Source organism: Nyctereutes procyonoides, unplaced genomic scaffold (assembly GCF_905146905.1).
Source record: "Nyctereutes procyonoides isolate TBG_1078 unplaced genomic scaffold, NYPRO_anot_genome, whole genome shotgun sequence".
Lineage (NCBI taxonomy): Eukaryota > Metazoa > Chordata > Mammalia > Carnivora > Canidae > Nyctereutes > Nyctereutes procyonoides.
Window position 1 is genome coordinate 117,031,764 of NW_026575125.1, and position 22,523 is coordinate 117,054,286.

Genomic DNA, 22,523 nt, shown 5'->3' on the forward strand with positions numbered 1-22,523 from the left:
GTCCTTTGCCCATTTCATGATTGGATTGTTTGTTTCTTTGCTGTTGAGTTTAATAAGTTCTTTATAGATTTTGGAAACTAGCCCTTTATCTGATATGTTATTTGCAAATATCTTCTCCCATTCTGTAGGTTGTCTTTGAGTTTTGTTGACTGTATCCTTTGCTGTGCAAAAGCTTCTTATCTTGAAGAAGTCCCAATAGTTCATTTTTGCTTTTGTTTCTTTTGCTTTCGTGGATGTATCTTGCAAGAAGTTACTGTGGCCAAGTTCAAAAAGGGTGTTGCCTGTGTTCTCCTCTAGGATTTTGATGGAATCTTGTCTCACATTTAGATCTTTCATCCATTTTGAGTTTATCTTTGTGTATGGTGCAAGAGAGTGGTCTAGTTTCATTCTTCTGCATGTGGATGTCCAATTTTCCCAGCACCATTTATTGAAGAGACTGTCTTTCTTCCAGTGGATCATCTTTCCTCCTTTATCGAATATTAGTTGACCATAAAGTTCAGGGTCCACTTCTGGATTCTCTATTCTGTTCCATTGATCTATGTGTCTGTTTTTGTGCCAGTACCACACTGTCTTGATGACCACAGCTTTGTAGTACAACATGAAATCTGGCATTGTGATGCCCCCAGATATGGTTTTCTTTTTTAAAATTCCCCTGGTTATTCGGGGTCTTTTCTGATTCCACACAAATCTTAAAATAATTTGTTCTAAGTCTCTGAAGAAAGTCCATGGTATTTTGATAGGGATTGCATTAAACGTGCAAATTGCCCTGGATAACATTGACATTTTCACAATATTAATTCTGCCAACCCATGAGCATGGAATATTTTTCCATCTCATAGTGTCTTCCTCCATTTATTTCAGAAGTGTTCTATAGTTTTTAGGGTATAGATCCTTTACCTCTTTGCTTAGGTTTATTCCTAGGTATCTTATGATTTTGGGTGCAATTGTAAATGGGATTGACTCCTTAATTTCTCTTTCTTCAGTCTCATTGTTAGTGTATAGGAATGCCATTGATTTCTGGGCATTGATTTTGTATCCTGCCACGCTACCAAATTGCTGTATGAGTTCTAGCAATCTCGGGGTGGAGGCTTTTGGGTTTTCTATGTCCAGTATCATGTCATCTACGAAGAGGGAGAGCTTGACTTCTTCTTTGCCATTTTGAATGCGTTTAATGTCTTTTTGTTGTCTGATTGCTGAGGCTAGGACTTCCAATACTATGTTGAATAGCAGTGGTGAGAGTGGACATCCCTGTCTTGTTCCTGATCTTAGGGGAAAGGCTCTCAGTGCTTCCCCATTGAGAATGATATTTTGAGCCCCAGAGTTCTTCGGGAACTGGCTGCCCAGGTGCTGGCAATGTTTGCAGACTTAGCACTTTCCCGATTGGCAGCTCCTTCCCCTGGTTTTCCCCTCGTGTTCTTCTGTCTACCTCTTGGACCTGGCCCGCTAATGAGTCATCATTGGTCTGCGTAGAACAGGTAGGAATCACCTTGTCTCCCCCGACACAGAACCTTACTCTGCAGTAGCCTCTGGCCATTAAATGCATAAAGCGAATCGTCCCCGCTGAGATTACAGAATCATTTGAAAACTAGACGTGGTCCTCTATTTGGAAGTAGGTGTCACACAAGAGATGCTTGAAAAAGTTCAAAGAATTCCAAGGCAAATGTGACCTCAGAAACTCCTCCCAGGGATACAGTCAGTTGTCACAACAAATCACGTAGTCGTGTTTGGTTGAGCACCTACTGTGTAACAATAGTGTCCCTGGCTCAGGAGGCCTCCCGGGGCTTCTGAGGTCGTGGTGTAGCAGGGGCGCGAGTCATGTGCTGTGGCATGATGGCTGGCCTGTGCCACCAGGACTGGCCCAAGGTGCACATGTTTGCGGGGTGGGTGGGAATCCTGTGGAGATGGCGCCTTTTCTTATTCAACTGGCGAGGAAGGGTGGGCTCCAGGGCAGGAGAAGGCGCGTGCATGGGCTGAGAATCTCCTGATAGACCACGTTTCCTAGGAAGGAAGCACCGTGGACCATCCTGTGCAGAGCATCCCCACCTCCAAGATGGTGTTTGGACCTGGGAAGAGACGTCCATGGTGATACCCTCTTCTATATTAGTTTCCCTTGGAATTCTCGGGTATGTGAGCAGTTGGAGAACTGTGAGTTTTATCCATGAAGGTGGAAGGCCCAGGCAGGGGGCACGCTCCACATTCTGTGTCAGTGAATGACCCTACAGCAACTTGATTCACATACGCATATGTATATGTATGTATGTATGTATGTATGTATGCAATTTTTAAGGAAACATGGAAAAATTCCTCTGATAGGTGGATTTCTGGTTGAGTACAGGCATATATATGCCATTTTGGGTTACTTTTTTTTTATCATTTTGGATTACTTTTTAATACTCTGCTCCTGACATCCTTGTTAAGGCTGAGCATAGGTCCACCAGAATTCAACATTTACTTCCTCTAACCTTGCATCAGGCAGCTGGAAGCTCTGCAGTAACTAAAAGTACTCATGAAAAACAGAGCAAGGACAACTTTGGGTCCAGGAGGTAGCTTTCCATGAATCCGTCATAACGCCCTTTACCTAAGTGGAAAATGTCCATGATGCAGGGAGGACAGAGGGGACCTCACAGGGTTCAGGCCCCAGGGTCAGCCCAAAAGACCCCAGGGCTGCATGGAGACAAGGTCAAGTGTGACTTCTGCATCCAGGTCCCAGAGAGCCTGTGGGCCTGGTGGCAGGAGCAGATGTTCAGGCAGGAGAGGTGAGGGCCCTGGCGGGTATCGGGAGGGAAGGCAAGGGATGAAGCCGGAGGGAGGACAGAGGGAAGGAACCCCAGCAGGAGGCCATCAGCGATGTCAGGCCTGCATGGCCCCTGGGCTGGGAGGGGGAACCGCGGGGAGGGGGGCAGCACAGTCCGATTTCGACATCCGGGTTTCCCGAGAGACTGACGGCTCCTGGATTCAGAAGCAGGGTGTCCCTCAGGTGGACAGAGCGTGGACCCAGGTCCTCCTGGTGAAGATATGGAGGGATGATGGAGGGACTCGGGACTTCAGAAACGTCAGCCCGGGAAGGCCGCGCGGGAGCGGGATGGGGACAGATCGAGGCGGCAGGTGCGGCAGGCCTGGCACATCCAGGTAGCCAGAGAGCAGGAGGCCCGGTGTGGCGGGAGTAGATGCTGAGGGCGGAGGGAGGGTCGCGGGGCTAAGGGGAGGCGAGGGATGGACCATTGACAAGGACAAAGGGGCCCCGGCGAAGGTCAGGGCCCACGGTCACCCCGGGAAGGCCACGGAGGAGCGGGATGGGGCCAGATGGAGGCGGCAGGTGCGGCAGGCCTGGCACATCCGGGTAGCCAGAGAGCAGGAGGCCCGGTGTGGCGGGAGCAGACGCTGAGGATGGAGGGGAGGGTCCCGGGGCTATGGGGACTGAGGGATGGACCCTGAGGGGGACAGAAGGGACCCGGCGGAGGGCAGGGCCCACGGTCACCCCGGGAAGGCCGCGCAGCAGCGGGATGGGGCCAGATGGAGGCGGCAGGTGCAGCAGGCCTGGCACATCCGGGTACCCGAAGCCTGGGTGCAGAGCCTGGGTGTGGCGGGAGCAGATGCAGGTAGACGGAGAGGAGGGCCCCGGCGCGAAGCAGGAGGGGAGGCAAGGGATGGACTCTAAGGGGAACAGAGGGCACCTGGCAGAAGGTCTCCAGGGATGGGAGCACCCCCATTCCAGGCCGACTGGAGATCTTCCGTTGGGCAGGTGCCAGACGACCCGACTTTCCCGTCTGGGTCCCTAAGAGACTGGGGTTCCTTGGCGTCAGGAGCGAGGCCTGGACGGTGGGCAGAGGGGGGCGGGGGACCCAGGCGCCGCAGGGATTTCCGGTGAGCAGGGGGAGGAGGGGCGGGATGCGGAACCCTAGACTCCAGGGGGGTCTGTCCCCGGACGGTGGGGGGGGTTGATGGGGGATCAAACACGTGATGAGGGCCCAATTCCGCATCCGGGTCTCTGAGAGACTTGGCGTTAGGAGCGGCTCTTAGGTGCTCAGAGTCCACGGCTGAGGAGCTACGGGGAGGCAAGGTACGAACCCCGAGGGAGGACAGAGGGGACCCGGCGGAGGTCAGGGCCCACGGTCAGCCCGGGAAGGCCGCGGAGGAGCGGGATGGGGCTGGATGGTGGCGGCGGGTGCGGCAGGCCTGGCACATCCGGGTACCCGAGAGCCTGAGGCCTGGTGTGGCGGGAGCAGATGCTGAAGCGGGATGGAGGTAGGGTCGCGGGGCTAAGGGGAGGCGAGGGATGGACCCTGAGGGGGACAGAGGGGACCCCATCGGAGGGTCATCGAAGGCCCCCGTGGGGATGGGGACCTGCCCTCCTGTGGGAGTATGGGTGCTCAGACCTCCACATCCGGGCCTCTCGAGGCACTGGGGGCCCCTGGCGTCAGGAGCAGGGACTAGGACATGTGGGCAGAGGGGAGGGCCCCGGGTACTGCTGGGAATCCCGGTGAGGATGTGGAGGAGGCCCCGGGGACCCCACACCCCAGCCCAGAGTCGGTCCGGGGAAGGTCGTGGTGGGGGTGGAACACGTGGTGAGGCCCCCTCCCCATCCGGGGTCTCAGAGACCAGGGGCCTGGTGTTCAGAGCAGGGCCTCCCTGAGGGGGCAGGGGGTGGGCCCAGGTCCTGCTGGGTTCCTGGCGACAATGTCCATGGAGGACGGAGGGACCCCGCACCCCAGTCCACAGTCCGTCCCGGGAGGCAGGCAGTGGAGCCAGGCAGAGGCCCAGGCGCCCAGGGAGCCCCACCAGCAGGGGTGGGGAAGAAGGGCCCAGGGAGTCTCTCCCCGGCCCCCCAGCTCAGCCCCCTCTGTGAGCCCTGGGAAGCCCCCGGGCTGGGTCGCGGTCCTGATGGAAAGACGGTCACTCCCTGTCCCCGTTGGGGTCCGGGCAGACGGGAGGGCCTGGGTGTGAGCGGCCCGGCCTCGGGACGGCTGCCCGAGGAGACTGGGGTCAGCTAGGGCTGGACGCGAGGACCCCCGAGGGACTGAGACTCCCGAGGGAGTGGGTCCCCAGGGAGCCCCCAGCACCGAGACCCTGCCTCTGCTTCAGCTTCGAGAGGCTTCAGGGGGTGGACAAGCCCCGAGCTGCGTGGCGGCTGGTGCGTCGGGGCCTCCCACACTATGGGAGCTGGAGCTGGAGCACTGCCTCCAGGGTGTGGGCGGTGGTGGGGTCAGGTAGGGTGAGGGGCAATGGCCCACGTGTGGCTGGCAGCGAAGGCCAGGACTGCAGGGGCACTGAAGCCCTAGGGACGCAGCCTAGACTGGGTCCTGGGAGCCACCCAGGCCGATGACCACCTGGGGCGTGTTCTGGCTTGCCAGCCAAGTCTCCTCGAGCATGGGGGCTTGGTGGAAGGAGCAGGCTGGGGGCCCGCCTGGGGCCTGGTGGGATTGAAGGTGAGGACCAGAGGGAGGCTTGACGGGCCCTGGGCCCCAGCACGTGCAGTCCAGGGAGGCGGGAGGCAGGAGGCCCCATGCAGGATGAGCCGATGCTGCCGTCCTGATGTCCACCTGTGGGTGTTAGAGCCTGAGGGCTTGTGCTTCAAAGGAGCAGGGCCTTGGGGGTGGTTGGGGTGACGGTGTGTGTGGAGGGCACATGACCTGCGGGGAGTCAGAGTTAGGACCTTGGGGACACCCTGGCTCGCCCCACCCGGCAGGTGAACAAAGAAGCCAGTGCAGCAAAGTGGGTCGGAGTGAGGCCCTTCCCCGTGGGCAGCCCACCGAGGATGGGAGAGCGCTGGCCCTCAGTGCCATGCTGTCCCTGGGGCGGGTGGGCGGGAGGAAGGTGGGCTGACCTGGGGAGGGTGAGGTCTTGGTGTGAGGGGCACGTGTCCTCTATAGGAGGCTGGGGGCCCGGAGGAAGAGCAGGCCCTGGCAGGATAATGCTGAGGACCCTCCCGGGAGCCTGAGGGCATTCGCAACACAGGACAGAGGGGCCGGATTCCAGGCCTGCCCTTCCTGATCTTGCTGGGGGACTTCGTGGGGGGTTTTGTGGCTGTGACCCACCTGAAAGGGGACACGGGACAGGATGGGGACACAGGACACAACAGGGTACCTCCTCCTGCTCCTCTCCCAGTTCTCAAGGAGGTGAGGACCCCACTGGGAAAGGTCCCAGTCAGGGCCTGGGAGGAAGCCCACCTAGAGGATAGATACCCAAGAGTCCTAGGGCCTGCCAAGAGTCAGTGCGGGGACCCCTGCCCACCCCACATTGAAGGGGTGAGTGGCTCCCAAGCCAGCCCTCAAGCCCAGGAGGGGATGTCCCAGAAATCTGGGTGCCCCTCCCTGGCAGCCCTGGGAAGGAACCCGGGGCGGGGCCTGTGCCACCCACAGAGCCCCTCCTCTTGTTCAGATCCCTGGGCTCAGGGAGGGGAGGGCCTGGGCCTGAGGGTCTGGACTCAGGTCAGCAGAGGAGGTGGGTGCCCTGCCCTGGTTCTGTACCCAGCCCTGGCGGGGGTCGAGGTGAGAAATGAGGGGATGCCTCCCACAACAGGATCCCTAGGGACCAGGCCACCCCGGCCACGTGTGTGGGCCATGGGGAGAGGCGGGACGGGTGGGCCGACTGATTTCTCTGGACTTTGGCTGGTGGCAGGTCGTAGCAGGGGCCTTGCAAGGAACCAGGCGGGTGTTTCAGGGCCAGCTGGAGAGTCTTCCCAGGCCTTGTGTGGGGTCCAGGTGAAGACCCAGAGTTGCCCCATCCCAGCCCAGATGGAAGCCAGAGCTGGCCCATCCCTTGTGCATGATCCAGGACCAGTCCTGGAGACTTTGGCAGGTGTGGCCACGGCTGGGCCCCTGGCTTCCTTCTGTGGAGTGTCGGGGCCCTGTGTTCTTGCAGGGACACTTTGGCCTGAGAGGGACAGGGCCGGGGCAGACCCTTGAGAGGCCCAGGGGGGGACCGTCCCACCTGGACTGCCGGGGACCTCCCAGACTGTAAGCCAGCCCTCCTGTCCACACTGGGCCCCAGGGCTGGGCTGGCAGTCTGCACCCTGAGGACCCTTCTCCTTCCCTCCTGCAGGGACTTCAAGAACTGGCAGCGGAGGCCTCGGTCTGAGGCGGGGGTCCCTCAGGACACAGAACAGAGGAGGCGCGGGCCAGAACCACTTGTCCAGGTGAGGTGCACGCCCTCTCTGAGCCCAACACAGGGGAGCCCTCTGCAGGGGAGCCTGGCAGGGCCCTCTCTCAGCCCTGGCACTGCAGGCTCTCTTGGCTGGGCTGCACTGTGAGAAGCCATTCCACCTCTCTCTTCAGGTTCGGCCGGACACTGACACCATGTCCATGGAGCAGAAGAATGAGCTCTGGAAGCTGGAAGAAGACCCAGTAGACTCCCAGGACCTGGTGCATGCACAGTTGTCTGGGGCTGAAGAGGATACCTCCTCTTCCTTCTCTTCCTTCTCCTCCTCCTCCTTCTCCTCTTCCTCCCTCTCCTCCTCTTCCTCCTCCTCCTCTTCATCCTCCTCCTCCTGCTCTTCCTCCTACTCCTCTTCCTCCTCCTTCTCCTCCACTTCTACCTCCTCCTCCACTCCTTCTTCTTCCTCCTCTTCCCCTTCCTCCTCCTGCTCTGCCCTGTTCCTGATCCCCATTGAGGAGGGGTCTGCTGCTGAGTCCCTGAGTCCTCCCCAGGGCTCTCAGAGTGCTGACGCATCTCCTAGCAGCGGGGAAGCCACTGCCTGGAGCCAGCCCAAACATGGCTCCAGCATCCCAGATGAGCAGGGGTCAAGCACCTCGGAGGAGCCGGAAGATACCCAGCCCTCAACCCAAGGAAGGCTCCACGTGAAAGTGTGTGATCTGATGGTGTTTCTGCTCTTCAAGTATTGCACCAAGCAGCCTACCAACAAGGCAGAGATGCTGGAGATCGTCAGCAAAGAATACCAGGATGACTTCCCCATCATCTTGGGCCAAGCCTCCGAGTGTATGCGGCTGGTCTTTGGCATAGACGTGAAGGAAGTGGATTCCAGCGAGCACTCCTACATCCTGATCACCATCCTGGGCCTCAGCTGCGATGGGATGCTGAGTGGTGAAAGGGGCCTGCCCAAGACCAGCCTCCTGGTCCTGCTCCTGGGGGTGATCCTCCTGGAGGATGGTTGTGCCCCCGAGGAGGAGGTGTGGGAGGCGCTGAGGGTAATGGGGGTGTATGATGGCCAGGAGCACTTCATCTATGGGGAGCCTAGAAACCTCCTCACCAATGTCTGGGTGCAGGAAGGTTATGTGGAGTACCGGCAGGTGGCGGGCAGTGACCCTGCCCGCTATGAGTTCCTGTGGGGGCCCAGGGCCTACACAGAAACCAGCAAGTTGCAAGTCTTGGAGTATTTCCTGCAGGTGAATAGGAGGCAGCCGGGCTCCTCCCTGTCCCTTTCTGAAGAGGAGGGGACTGATGAGGAAGAGTAGACCTGAGCCCCAAGGCAGCCAGGCCCATTCCAGCCTTTACTGGGGTACACAGCTTCTCCTGTGATCTGGGCATTAAGGGAGGCCTTAGGGTGCTTCCTCCTCATGTTATTCTGTTGGGTGTGTAAAGAGAAAGTCCTGGATGTATAAGAAGTTAAGGGGCAGGGCAGGTTGGGGGAAAGCAGGGCCAAGAGCCTGGGCTCTGTGATGACTCTGAAACCCAGAGCTTAGCGTCCTTGAGGAAGCGCTCCAATGTTTGTCCCTTGGGATAGAAGGTTTCCTCAGCCCAGCGTGTCAGTGACACACCCCCCTTTGCGTTCGCACTTCCCCAGTTCAAGAGTTAAAAGTTTTGTCATGTCCTGTAAACCAGTTGGGAGACCTTCCCTCCTTGTTTGGGTTGTGGATGAAATCACAGGGCACTGGCGTTGGAATCTGTTGGAAAGGACAAGGGTGCAGCAGGCAAGAGCTGGAGCGTGGAAATAGGAAAATAAACCTTCTTCACTTTTGCTTCTTACCCGTGCCGTGTGTCTTTTTTCCAAAGTAACATAGATGTGCGCTCGTGCATTCACTTGGTTTTTCGGGAACGTGAGAGAAGGGTCCTGAGGCCAGGGGAGCCCTGCTGGCGGCTCCCTCACGGCCACACAGCGGCTGAGCTCTGCTCCCTGCAAGGCCCTGTGTGTGAGCAGTGAGGACACGAGGGCCCCGGGGCCACACTGCCTTTGGGGAATGTGTCTAGCGGCTGCTGTCCTGCAGGAAGGCGGGGAGGGGTGCCCTGAGACCTGGGCCAGCCTGCCAGCCCCAAGTGGCAGAAGGATGAGGGGGTGGGGCAGCTCCTGGGCCAGGCTCTGCAGGGGCCAAGGCCCCCGTGGCTGGGGTTCTCTCGTCACGGTGACTCCTTGTGTGCAGCTGATGACCATGATGTTGAGGGGTGACACGCCCGTACATGGAGACAGGGTGCCTTAGGGGTGGGAGCAAAGTCTAACACGGACAATTGCTCTGAGAATTTCCTTCTGGATCATGGACGAACCAGAGAGAGTCATGTCTTCCAGGGGCAGGAGAGGAAGCTGTCCTGCACTCTGGTCCCAGTGCAGTGGAACACAGTGCACAGACTAGGTGTTTTATATGCATCCTGTGCAAGGATTTCCGGAGGAACACAGTCCTATATTCCTTGAAGTGGAGCCCCGAAGACTCTCCACTGACTCTCTTGTTCCTGACCGTGGAAAGTCAGAACCCACGGCATCAAAAAGACATTTAATTTGGTTATCTTGGGTGTCATTGGGACAGCTGTACATCAGCAAGGTCTAGGTTTGGGCGGGGAGAATTGAAGGAAAGCAGTGGTTTGGGTGCAAGAGCAGCCGGGAGGGAGGGAAGGAGTCGGTCTTTGACTCGAAGTGTAGGCTTGTCGCGCCTCTGTGTTGTATCCAGCTGGGACAACTCCCCACACCCGAGTTCCACACCTCGCCTCCTATAGCCCACGTACAGCCCCTGATTTAGAAAATGGATTGAGTTTCATACTTGAAGCGCCCTCTCTGGCCGATTCGCTGTTCCAGGTCAGGTTGAGCTGCAGGCACTCTAACTCTGGCCGGGCTAACAAAACCTATCCCAGAGGAGAGAGCGGGAGGCCCCGGGGTCAGGACAGCATTCAACATAGCTGCCGTTCATCCAGGTTCCAGTATATGCCAGGCGCCGTGCAAGGTGCTTCCCATCCCCAAAACACACATTCCTGCCATCCGACGTGGCGGGGTGGCTCCAAACCATGTACTTCACAGGCGACAACCCCGACCGAGGCTCTCAGGGTTGGTCCTTTCCCCAGGATCACATGGCTGGTGAGTGACGAGGCGGAGACTAGAACCCTGGTGTGAAGCCGTGTCGAGTCCACGCTGTCCCCTCCCCGCCCAGCCTGTGGCCTGCCTTCTGACTCCTACATCAGGAGTGAGGACAGCGTGGTATCTCCCAGGTGACAAAAGAGAGGATGCCATGGCGAAGGTTCCGAGACCTGGGCTAAGGAAGGCAGGTGACAATGAGAATCAAACAGGATTTGGGTCGTGTCTGTGGGCTCGTTAACCTGGAGTCCTTCTGTCTGAGCCCCAGAGGTCTTCGGGAACTGGCTGCCCAGGTGCTGGCAATGTTTCCAGACTTAGCACTTTCCCGAATGACAGCGCCTTCCCCTGGTTTTCCCCTCGTGTTCTTCTGTCTACCTCTTGGACCTGGCCCGCTAATGAGTCATCACTGGTCCGCGTAGAACAGGTAGGAATCACCTTGTCTCCCCCGACACAGAACCTTACTCTGCAGTAGCCTCTGGCCATTAAATGCATAAAGCGAATCGTCCCTGCTGAGATTACAGAATCATTTGAAAACTAGACGTGGTCCTGTATTTGGAAGTAGGTGTCACACAAGAGATGCTTGAAAAAGTTCAAAGAATTCCAAGGCAAATGTGACCTCAGAAACTCCTCCCAGCGATGAAGTCAGTTGTCACAACAAATCATGTAGTTGCGTTTGGTTGAGCACCTACTGTGTAACGATAGTGTCCCTGGCTGATGAGGCCTCCCGGGCTTCTGAGGTCGTGGCGTAGGAGGGGCGCGAGTCACGTGCTGTGGCATATCACAGCAGGGGCTTGCAGTCACGTGCTGCTATGCTGGCCTGTGTCACCAGGACTGGCCCAAGGTGCACATGTTTGCGGGGTGGGTGGGAATCCTGTGGAGATGACGCCTTTTCTTTTTTTTTTAATAATAAATTTATTTTTTATTGGTGCTCAATTTGCCAACATACAGAATAACACCCAGTGCTCATCCTGTCAAGTGCCCCCCCAGTGCCCGTCACCCATTCATCCCATCCCCCGCCCTCCTCTCCTTCCACCACCCCTACTTCATTTCCCAGAGTTAGGAGTCTTCATGTTCTGTCTCCCTTTCTGATATTTCCTACCCATTTCTTCTCCCTTCCCTTCTATTCCCTTTCACTATTATTTATATTCCCCAAATGAATGAGACCATATAATGTTTATAGCCATATCACCCTGAACGCGCCCGATCTCGTCTGATGGTGCCTTTTCTTATTCAACTGGTGAGGAAGGGTGGGCTCCAGGGCAGGAGAAGGCACGTGCATGGGCTGAGAATCTCCTGATAGACCACGTTTCCTAGGAAGGAAGCACCGTGGACCATCCTGTGCAGAGCATCCCCACCTCCAAGATGGTGTTTGGACCTGGGAAGAGACGTCCATGGTGATACCCTCTTCTATATTAGTTTCCCTTGGAATTCTCGGGTATGTGAGCAGTTGGAGAACTGTGAGTTTTATCCATGAAGGTGGAAGGCCCAGGCAGGGGGCACGCTCCACATTCTGTGTCAGTGAATGACCCTACAGCAACTTGATTCAATACGCATATGTATATGTATGTATGTATGTATGTATGTATGCAATTTTTAAGGAAACATGGAAAAATTCCTCTGATAGGTGGATTTCTGGTTGAGTACAGGCATATATATGCCATTTTGGGTTACTTTTTTTTTTATCATTTTGGATTACTTTTTAATATTCTGTTCCTGACATCCTTGTTAAGGCTGAGCATAGGTCCACCCGAATTCAATATACACTTCCTCTAACCTTGCATCAGGCAGCTGGAAGCTCTGCAGTAACTAAAAGTACTCATGAAAAACAGAGCAAGGACAACTTTGGGTCCAGGAGGTAGCTTTCCATGTATCCATCGTAACGGCCTTTATTTTATTTATTTATTTATTTATTTATTTATTTATTTATTTATTTATTTATTTTATTTATTTATTTAGTTATGATAGTCACACACACACAGAGAGAGGCAGAGACATAGGCAGAGGGAGAAGCAGGCTCCATGCACCGGGAGCCCAACGTGGGATTCAATCCCAGGTCTCCAGGTTCGCGCCCTGGGCCAAAGGCAGGCGCTAAAGCGCTGCGCCACCCAGGGATCCCCCATAACACCCTTTATTTAGGTGGAAAATGTCCATGATGCAGGGAGGACAGAGGGGACCTCACAGGGTTCAGGCCCCAGGGTCAGCCCAAAAGACCCCAGGGCTGCAAGGAGACAAGGTCAAGTGTGACTTCTGCATCCAGGTCCCAGAGAGCCTGTGGGCCTGGTGGCAGGAGCAGATGTTCAGGCAGGAGAGGTGAGGGCCCTGGCGGGTATCGGGAGGGAAGGCAAGGGATGAAGCCGGAGGGAGGACAGAGGGAAGGAACCCCAGCAGGAGGCCATCAGCGATGTCAGGCCTGCATGGCCCCTGGGCTGGGAGGGGGAACCGCGGGGAGGGGGGCAGCACAGTCCGATTTCGACATCCGGGTTTCCCGAGAGACTGACGGCTCCTGGATTCTGAAGCAGGGTGTCCCTCAGGTGGACAGAGCGTGGACCCAGGTCCTCCTGGTGAAGATATGGAGGGATGATGGAGGGACTCGGGACTTCAGAAACGTCAGCCCGGGAAGGCCGCGCGGGAGCGGGATGGGGCCAGATCGAGGCGGCAGGTGCGGCAGGCCTGGCACATCCAGGTAGCCAGAGAGCAGGAGGCCCGGTGTGGCGGGAGTAGATGCTGAGGGCGGAGGGAGGGTCCCGGGGCTATGGGGACTGAGGGATGGACCCTGAGGGGGACAGAGGGGACCCGTCGGAGGGCAGGGCCCACGGTCACCCCGGGAAGGCCGCGCAGCAGCGGGATGGGGCCAGATGGAGGCGGCAGGTGCAGCAGGCCTGGCACATCCGGGTACCCGAAGCCTGGGTGCAGAGCCTGGGTGTGGCGGGAGCAGATGCAGGTAGACGGAGAGGAGGGCCCCGGTGCGAAGCAGGAGGGGAGGCAAGGGATGGACTCTAAGGGGAACAGAGGGGACTCGGCGGAGGGTCTCCAGGGAGGGGAGCACCCCCCACTCCAGGCCGACTGGAGATCTTCCGTTGGGCAGGTGCCACTCAGACTTTCCCGTCTGGGTCCCTAAGAGACTGGGGTTCCTTGGCGTCAGGAGCGGGGCCTGGACGGTGGGCAGAGGGGGGGGGAAGACCCAGGTGCCGCAGGGATTTCCGGTGAGCATGGGGAGGAGGGGCGGGATGCGGAACCCTAGACTCCAGGGGGGTCTGTCCCCGGACGGTGTGGGGGGGTTGATGGGGGATCAAACACGTGATGAGGGCCCAATTCCGCATCCGGGTCTCTGAGAGACTTGGCGTTAGGAGCGGCTCTTAGGTGCTCAGAGTCCACGGCTGAGGAGCTACGGGGAGGCAAGGTACGAACCCCGAGGGAGGACAGAGGGGACCCGGCGGAGGTCAGGGCCCACGGTCAGCCCGGGAAGGCCGCGGAGGAGCGGGATGGGGCTGGATGGTGGCGGCGGGTGCGGCAGGCCTGGCACATCCGGGTACCCGAGAGCCTGGGGCCTGGAGTGGCGGGAGCAGACGCTGAGGGGGGCGGGGGATGGGTCCCGGGGCTAAGGGGAGGCGAGGGATGGACCCTGAGGGGGACAGAGGGGACCCGGCCGAGGGTCTCCAGGGATGGGAGCACCCCCCCCCCCTCTTTGCCCTCTGGAGATCTTCCGTTGGGCAGGTGTCCGGCGGTCGGACTTTCCCGTCTCGGTCCCTAAGAGACTGGGGTTCCTTGGCGTCAGTAGCTGGGCCTGGACGGTGGGCAGAGGGGGACGGGGGACCCAGGTGCCGCAGGGATTTCCGGTGAGCAGGGGGAGGAGGAACGGGATGCGGAACCCTAGACTCCAGGGGGGTCTGTCCCCGGAAGGTGGGGGGGGTTAATGGGGGATCAAACACGTGATGAGGGCCCAATTCCGCATCCGGGTCTCTGAGAGACTTGGCGTTAGGAGCGGCTCTTAGGTGCTCAGAGTCCACGGCTGAGGAGCTACGGGGAGGCAAGGTACGAACCCCGAGGGAGGACAGAGGGGACCCGGCGGAGCTCTCCAGGATGGGAGCCCCCCAACCCCGGGCCGACTGGAGATCTTCCGTTGGGCAGTTGCCAGACGACCCGACTTTCCCGTCTGGGTCCCTAAGAGACTGGGGTTCCTTGCGTCAGGAGCGGGGCCTGGACGGTGGGCAGAGGGGGGCGGGGGACCCAGGTGCCGCAGGGATTTCCGGTGAGCATGGGGAGGAGGGGTGGGATATGGAACCCTAGACTCCAGGGGGGTCTGTCCCCGGAAGGTGGGGGGCATTAATGGGGGATCAAACACGTGATGAGGGCCCAATTCCGCATCCGGGTCTCTGAGAGACTTGGCACTAGGAGCGGCTCTTAGGTGCTCAGAGTCCCGGCTGAGGAGCTACGGGGAGGCAAGGTACGAACCCCGAGGGAGGACAGAGGGGACCCGGCGGAGGTCAGGGCCCACGGTCAGCCCGGGAAGGCCGCGGGGGAGCGGGATGGGGCCGGATGGTGGCGGCGGGTGCGGCAGGCCTGGCACATCCGGGTACCCGAGAGCCTGAGGCCTGCTGTGGCGGGAGCAGATGCTGTCGGGGGCGGAGGGAGGGTCGCGGGGCTAAGGGGAGGCGAGGGATGGACCATTGACAGGGACAAAGGGGACCCGGCGGAGGGCAGGGCCCACGGTCACCCCGGGAAGGCCGCGGAGGAGCGGGATGGGGCCGGATGGTGGCGGCAGTTGCAGCAGGCCTGGTATATCTGGGTACCCGAGAGCCTGAGGCCTGCTGTGGCAGGAGATGCTGAGGGGGGGTGGAGGGAGGGCCCAGGGGCTAAGGGGAGGCAAGGGATAGACCCTGAGGAGGACAGAGCGGACCCGGCGGAGGGTCTCCAGGGATGGCAACCCCTGCCACCTTGAGCTGCCTGAAGGTCTTCCGTTGGGCAGGTGCCAGACGACCCGACTTTCCCGTCTGGGTCCCTAAGAGACTGGGGTTCCTTGGCGTCAGGAGCTGGGCATGGACGGTGGGCAGAGGGGGACGGGGGACCCAGGCGCCGCAGGGATTTCCGGTGAGCATGGGGAGGAGGGGCGGGATGCGGAACCCTAGACTCCAGGGGGGTCTGTCCCCGGACGGTGTGGGGGGGTTGATGGGGGATCAAACACGTGATGAGGGCCCAATTCCGCATCCGGGTCTCTGAGAGACTTGGCACTAGGAGCGGCTCTTAGGTGCTCAGAGACCACGGCTGAGGAGCTACGGGGAGGCAAGGTACGAACCCCGAGGGAGGACAGAGGGGACCCGGCGGAGGGCAGGGCCCACGGTCAGCCCGGGAAGGCCGCGGAGGAGCGGGATGGGGCCGGATGGTGGCGGCGGGTGCGGCAGGCCTGGCACATCCGGGTACCCGAGAGCCTGGGGCCTGGTGTGGTGGGAGCAGATGCTGAGGGGGGCGGAGGGAGGGTCCAGGGGCTAAGGGGAGGCGAGGGATGGACCCTGAGGGGGACAGAGGGACCCGGCGGAGGTCAGGGCCCATCGGTCAGCCTGGAAGGCCGCGGAGGAGCGGGATGGGGCCGGATGGTGGCGGCGGGTGCGGCAGGCCTGGCACATCCGGGTACCCGAGAGCCTGGGGCCTGGTGTGGCGGGAGCAGATGCTGAGGGGGGCGGAGGGAGGGTCCAGGGGCTAAGGGGAGGCGAGGGATGGACCTTGAGGGGACACAGGGGACCCTGTCGGAGGGTCGCAAGGGCTGTGAGGCCCCCGGGGGACCGGGACCTGCCCTCTGGTGGGCAGCACTCGGGTAGCTGACACACTTCCATATCCGGGCCTCCCGAGACACTGGGGCCCCTGGCGTCAGGAGCAGGGCCTAGGACACGTGGGCAGAGGGGAGGGCCCGGGTGCTGCTGGGAATCCCGGTGAGGATGCGGAAGAGGCCCGGGGGACCCCACACCCCAGCCCAGAGTCGGTCCCGGGGAAGGTCGTGGTGGGGGTGGAACACGTGGTGAGGCCCCCTCCCCATCCGGGGTCTCAGAGACCAGGGGCTGGTGTTCAGAGCAGGGCCTCCCTGAGGGGGCAGAGGGTGGGCCCAGGTCCTGCTGGGTTCCTGGCGAGGATGTCCATGGAGGACGGAGGGACCCCGCACCCCAGTCCACAGTCAGTCCCGGGAGGCAGGCCGAGTGGAGCCAGGCAGAGGCCCAGGCGCCCAGGGAGCCCCGCCAGCAGGGGTGGGGAAGAAGGGCCCAGGGAGCCTGTCCCCCGCCCCAGCTCAGCCCCCTCTGTGAGCCCTGGGAAGTCCCCGGGCTGGGTCGCGGTCCTGATGGAAAGACGGTCACTCCCTGTCCCGTTGGGGTCCGGGCGGAGGGGACGGTCCTCGGGACAGCTGCCCAGGGGCCCGAGGTCTCCTAGGGCTGGAGGGAGGACCCCCGAGGGACTGAGACCCCCGAGGGAGTGGGTCCCCAGGAGCCCCCAGCACCACCGCCCTGCCCCTGCTTCAGCCTCGGAGGCTGCAGGGGGTGGACAAGTCCTGAACTTCATGGCCGTTGGTGCGATGGGCCTCCCACACTGTGGCCATTGGGCTGGAGCACTGCCTCCAGGGTGTGGGCGGTGGTGGGGTCGGGTGGGGTGAGGGGCAATGGCCCATGTGTGGCTGGCAGCCAAGGCCAGTACCACAGGGGCACTGAAGCCCTAGGGACACAGACCACAATGGGTGGGTGGGTGGCAGGAAGGTGGGCTGACCTGGGGAGGGTGAGGTCTTGGTGTGAGGGACACATGTCCTCTATGGGAGGTTGGGGGCCTGGAGGAAGAGCAGGCCCTGGCAGGATAATGCTGAGGACCCTCCCAGGAGCCTGAGGGCATTAGCGCCCCAGGAGGGAGGGGCCAGGGGAATTTTAAAAAACGTCTCCAGGCCTGCCCTTCCTAATCTTGCTGGGGTACTGAGGGGAGGGGGTGGAGGTGGGGTTGCTGTTGTGACCTGCCTGGCCGGGGACACAGGACAGGATGGGGACACAGGACATAACACGGTACCTCCTCCTGCTCCTCTCCCAGTTCTCAGGGAGGTGAGGACCCCACTGGGAGAGGTCCCAGTCAGGGCTTGAGAGGAGGCTCACCTAGGGGATAGATACTCAAAAGTCCTAGGGCCTGCCAAGATTCAGTGCGGGGACCCCCGCCCACCCCACATTGAAGGGGTGAGTGGCTCCCAAGCCAGCCCTCAGGCCCAGGAGGGGATGTCCCAGAAATCTGGGTGCCCCTCCCTGGCAGCCCTGGGAAGGGAACCTGGGGCGGGGCCTGTGCCACGGAGCCCCTCCTCTTTTCCAGATCCCTGGGCTCAGGGAGGGGAGGGCCTGGGCCTGAGGGTCTGGACTCAGGTCAGCAGAGGAGGCGGGTGCCCTGCCCTGGCCCTGATCCCAGCCCTGGCGGGGGTCGAGGTGAGAAATGAGGGGATGCCTCCCACATCAGGATCCCTAGGGACCAGGCCTCAGGGACAGCTGGGGAGTCTTCCCAGGCCTTGGGTGGGGTACAGGTGAAGAACGAGAGGCCCCCCATCCCAGCCCAGATGGAAGCCAGAGCCGGCCCATCCCTTGTGCATGATCCAGGACGATTCCTGGAGACTTTGGCAGGTTTGGCCACGGCTGGGCCCCTGGCTTCCTTCTGTGGAGTGTCGGGGCCCTGTGTTCTTGCAGGGACACTTTGGCCTGAGAGGGACAGGGCCAGGGAAGTCCCTTGAGAGGCAAAGGAGGGGACCCCCACACCTTGCCTGCTGGGGACCTCCCAGAGTGCAAGCCAGCCCTCCTGTCCACACTGGGCCCCAGGGCTGGGCTGGCAGTCTGCACCCTGAGGACCCTCCTCCTTCCCTCCTGCAGGGACTTCAAGAACTGGCAGCAGAGGCCTCGGTCTGAGGCGGGGGTCCCTCAGGACACAGAGCAGAGGAGGTGCGGGCCAGAGCCACTTGTCCAGGTGAGGTACACACTCTCTCTGAGCCTGGTGTTAGGGGCTCTCCCAGCCCAACACAGGGGAGCCCTCTGCAGGGGATCCTGGCATGGCCCCCTGTCAGCCCTGGCACTTTGGGGTGTCTTAGCTGGGCTGCCCCCTGACAGGTCTTCCCTCCTGTCTCTTCAGGTCAGCCCGAATCTGACACCATGTCCCTCAGGAAGAGCAATGAGCTTTGGGAGCTGGGAGAAGACCTGGACAAAGCCCAGGGCCTGCTGGATGCCCTGCAGTCCAGGGCTGAGGAGGAGGAGGAGGAGCAGGTTCCATCTCCCTGGTCTCTTCCCTCTCTGTCCTCTTCCTCCCCTTCCTTTTCTTTCTATGGCCTCCTTGGCCCCCCAGAGGAGGGGTCTACTCCTGAGGGTCCCCAAGTCCTCTCCAGAGCTCTCAGAGTGCCGTCACGTCCCCCTATGACGGGGCAGCCAGGGGCCTTGGCCAGCCCCAGCCTGCCAGCCCCTACAGCCCAGGGGAGGTGGGCTCAAGCGGAAGTGAAGGGCAGGAAGATGCTGACCCGTACCCCTGTGGCTGGGCATCCATTGGCCTTGGCCAGCCCAGCCTGCTGGCCCCAATGGCCCAGGGATGGTGGGGTCAAACCACCTGAACAGCAGGAAGATGAGCAGCCCCAGGGCACTTTTCATGTGAAGACGGCTGCGCTGGTGAAGTTCCTGCTCCTCAAGTATCGCACCAAGCAGCCCACCAACAAGGCAGAGATGCTGGAGGTCATCACCCCAGCATTCCAGGATGACTTCCCCGTCATCTTGAGTGAAGCGTCCATATGCTTGCGCCTGGTCCTTGGCCTAGACGTGACTGAAGTGGATCCCAGGGAGGACTCCTACGACCTCAACATCGTCCTGGGCCTCACCTGGGATGGGATGGTGAGCGGTCAGGGGGACCTTCCCAAAACCAGCCTCCTGGTGCTGGTCCTGGGGTTGATCGTCCTGGAGGATGACTGTGCCCCGAGGAGGAGGTGTGGGAGACCCTGGGGGTCATGGGGGTGTATGATGGCCAGGAGCACATCGTCTATGGGGAGCCAGGGACCTCCTCACCAATGTCTGGGTGCAGGAAGGCTACCTGGAGTGCCGGCCGGTGGCGGGCAGCGACCCTGTCCGCTACGAGTTCCTGTGGGGGCCCAGGGCCTACGAGGAAACCACCAAGTTGCAGGTCATGGACTATGTGTTCCAAGTCAGTAGCAGCCTCGTGGTTTCCTCCCTGGCCCTGTGTGAACAGATTCTGAGATAAGGAAGAGGGGGCCACAGCCCCAGAGGCGGCCAGGCCCTTTCCAAGCTTTGGTGGGGCCGGCATGAAGGGGGACTTAGGGTGCTTCCTCCCGGTGTTGTCCTGTTGGGTGAGTAAAGAGAAAGTCCTGGGTGTTAGGGCCAGGGCAGGTTGGGGAGAGCATGGCCAAGAGCCTCTCTGGGGCCTGGGCTCTGCAATCACCCTGAAATACAGAGCTTAGCGTCCTTGAGGAAGCGCTCCAATGTTTGTTCCTTGGGATAGAAGGTTTCCTCAGCCCAGTGTGTCAGTGACACACCCCCTAAGCGTTCGTACTTCCCCAGTTCAAGAGTTAACAGTTTTGTCATGTCCTGTAAACCAGTTGGGAGACCCTCCCTCCTTGTTTGGGTTGTGGATGAAATCACAGGGCATTGGCGTTGGAATCTGTTGGAAAGGCCAAGAGTGGAGCAGGCAAGAGCTGGAGCGTGGAAATAGGAAAATAAACCTTGTTCACTTTTGCTTCTTACCCGTGCCGTGTGTCTTTTTTCCAAAGTAACATAGATGTGCGCTCGTGCATTCACTTGGTTTTTCGGGAACGTGAGAGAAGGGTCCTGAGGCCAGGGGAGCCCTGCTGGCGGCTCCCTCACGGCCACACAGCGGCTGAGCTCTGCTCCCTGCAAGGCCCTGTGTGTGAGCAGTGAGGACACGAGGGCCCGGGGCCACGCTGCCTTGGGGACTGTGTCTAGCGGCCGCTGTCCTGCAGGAAGGCGGGGAGGGGTGCCCTGAGACCTGGGCCAGCCTGCCAGCCCCAAGTAGCAGAAGGATGAGGGGGTGGGGCGGCTCCTGGGCCAGGCTCTGCAGGGGCCAAGGCCCCCGTGGCTGGGGTTCTCTCGTCACGGTGACTCCTTGTGTGCAGCTGATGACCATGATGTTGAGGGGTGACACGCCCGTACATGGAGACAGGGTGCCTTAGGGGTGGGAGCAAAGTCTAACACGGACAATTGCTCTGAGAATTTCCTTCTGGATCATGGACGAACCAGAGAGAGTCATGTCTTCCAGGGGCAGGAGAGGAAGCTGTCCTGCACTCTGGTCCCAGTGCAGTGGAACACAGTGCACAGACTAGGTGTTTTATATGCATCCTGTGCAAGGACTTCCGGAGGAACACAGTCCTATATTCCTTGAAGTGGAGCCCCGAAGACTCTCCACTGACTCTCTTGTTCCTGACCGTGGAAAGTCAGAACCCACGGCATCAAAAAGACATTTAATTTGGTTATCTTGGGCGTCACTGGGACAGCTGTACATCAGCAAGGTCTAGGTTTGGGCGGGGAGAATTGAAGGAAAGCAGTGGTTTGGGTGCAAGAGCAGCCGGGAGGGAGGGAAGGAGTCGGTCTTTGACTCGAAGTGTAGGCTTGTCGCGCCTCTGTGTTGTATCCAGCTGGGACAACTCCCCGCACCCGAGTTCCACACCTCGCCTCCTATAGCCCACGTACAGCCCCTGATTTAGAAAATGGATTGAGTTTCATACTTGAAGCGCCCTCTCTGGCCGATTCGCTGTTCCAGGTCAGGTTGAGCTGCAGGCACTCTAACTCTGGCCGGGCTAACAAAACCTATCCCAGAGGAGAGAGCGGGAGGCCCCGGGGTCAGGACAGCATTCAACATAGCTGCCGTTCATCCAGGTTCCAGTATATGCCAGGCGCCGTGCAAGGTGCTTCCCATCCCCAAAACACACATTCCTGCCATCCGACGTGGCGGGGTGGCTCCAAACCATGTACTTCACAGGCGACAACCCCGACCGAGGCTCTCAGGGTTGGTCCTTTCCCCAGGATCACATGGCTGGTGAGTGACGAGGCGGAGACTAGAACCCTGGTGTGAAGCCGTGTCGAGTCCACACTGTCCCCTCCCCGCCCAGCCTGTGGCCTGCCTTCTGACTCCTACATCAGGAGTGAGGACAGCGTGGTATCTCCCAGGTGACAAAAGAGAGGATGCCATGGCGAAGGTTCCGAGACCTGGGCTAAGGAAGGCAGGTGACAATGAGAATCAAACAGGATTTGGGTCGTGTCTGTGGGCTCGTTAACCTGGAGTCCTTCTGTCTGAGCCCCAGAGGTCTTCGGGAACTGGCTGCCCAGGTGCTGGCAATGTTTCCAGACTTAGCACTTTCCCGAATGACAGCGCCTTCCCCTGGTTTTCCCCTCGTGTTCTTCTGTCTACCTCTTGGACCTGGCCCGCTAATGAGTCATCACTGGTCCGCGTAGAACAGGTAGGAATCACCTTCTCTCCCCTGACACAGAACCTTACTCTGCAGTAGCCTCTGGCCATTAAATGCATAAAGCGAATCGTCCCTGCTGAGATTACAGAATCATTTGAAAACTAGACGTGGTCCTGTATTTGGAAGTAGGTGTCACACAAGAGATGCTTGAAAAAGTTCAAAGAATTCCAAGGCAAATGTGACCTCAGAAACTCGCCCCAGGGATAAAGTCAGTTGTCACAACAAATCATGTAGTTGCTTTTGGTTGAGCACCTACTGTGTAACGATAGTGTCCCTGGCTGAGGAGGCCTCCCGGGGCTTCTGAGGTCGTGGCGTAGCAGGGGCGCGAGTCATGTGCTGTGGCATGATGGCTGGCCTGTGCCACCAGGACTGGCCCAAGGTGCACATGTTTGCGGGGTGGGTGGGAATCCTGTGGAGATGGCGCCTTTTCTTATTCAACTGGCGAGGAAGGGTGGGCTCCAGGGCAGGAGAAGGCGCGTGCATGGGCTGAGAATCTCCTGATAGACCACGTTTCCTAGGAAGGAAGCACCGTGGACCATCCTGTGCAGAGCATCCCCACCTCCAAGATGGTGTTTGGACCTGGGAAGAGACGTCCATGGTGATACCCTCTATATTAGTTTCCCTTGGAATTCTCGGGTATGTGAGCAGTTGGAGAACTGTGAGTTTTATCCATGAAGGTGGAAGGCCCAGGCAGGGGGCACGCTCCACATTCTGTGTCAGTGAATGACCCTACAGCAACTTGATTCACATACGCATATGTATATGTATGTATGTATGTATGTATGTATGTATGCAATTTTTAAGGAAACATGGAAAAATTCC

At 59.5% G+C, this 22,523-nt stretch overlaps 2 protein-coding genes across 2 annotated transcripts; both read left to right on the plus strand.

Annotated features, from left to right (window-relative positions):
- Positions 1-5,625: 5,625 nt before the first annotated feature.
- LOC129518130 (melanoma-associated antigen 9-like) lies at positions 5,626-8,411 on the plus strand. The gene is made up of 5 exons (XM_055338139.1): positions 5,626-5,814; positions 6,862-6,956; positions 7,042-7,135; positions 7,275-7,361; positions 7,614-8,411. Exons 1-5 carry the CDS (start codon positions 5,626-5,628, stop codon positions 8,409-8,411), a joined length of 1,263 nt encoding a protein of 420 aa, XP_055194114.1.
- Positions 8,412-18,375: 9,964 nt separating this feature from the next.
- On the plus strand, positions 18,376-19,462 carry LOC129518132 (melanoma-associated antigen 8-like). The gene is made up of 2 exons (XM_055338140.1): positions 18,376-19,190; positions 19,258-19,462. The coding sequence occupies exons 1-2, from the start codon at positions 18,376-18,378 to the stop codon at positions 19,460-19,462; spliced, it is 1,020 nt and encodes a 339-aa protein (XP_055194115.1).
- Positions 19,463-22,523: the final 3,061 nt, after the last annotated feature.

What these genes read in the sequence shown, in the direction of transcription:
- LOC129518132 (XM_055338140.1), top strand. Translation starts at nt 18,376, where the DNA reads ATGTCCCTCAGGAAGAGCAATGAGCTTTGGGAGCTGGGAGAAGACCTG. An exon ending in GACTGTGCCCCGAGGAGGAG is followed by an intron (nt 19,191 to 19,257) that starts GTGTGGGAGACC and finishes ATGGGGAGCCAG; the next exon opens with GGACCTCCTCACCAATGTCT.
- LOC129518130 (XM_055338139.1), top strand. Translation starts at nt 5,626, where the DNA reads ATGACCTGCGGGGAGTCAGAGTTAGGACCTTGGGGACACCCTGGCTCG. An exon ending in GGCGGGTGGGCGGGAGGAAG is followed by an intron (nt 5,815 to 6,861) that starts GTGGGCTGACCT and finishes GTGTTCTTGCAG; the next exon opens with GGACACTTTGGCCTGAGAGG. An exon ending in CAGTAGACTCCCAGGACCTG is followed by an intron (nt 7,362 to 7,613) that starts GTGCATGCACAG and finishes CCCATTGAGGAG; the next exon opens with GGGTCTGCTGCTGAGTCCCT.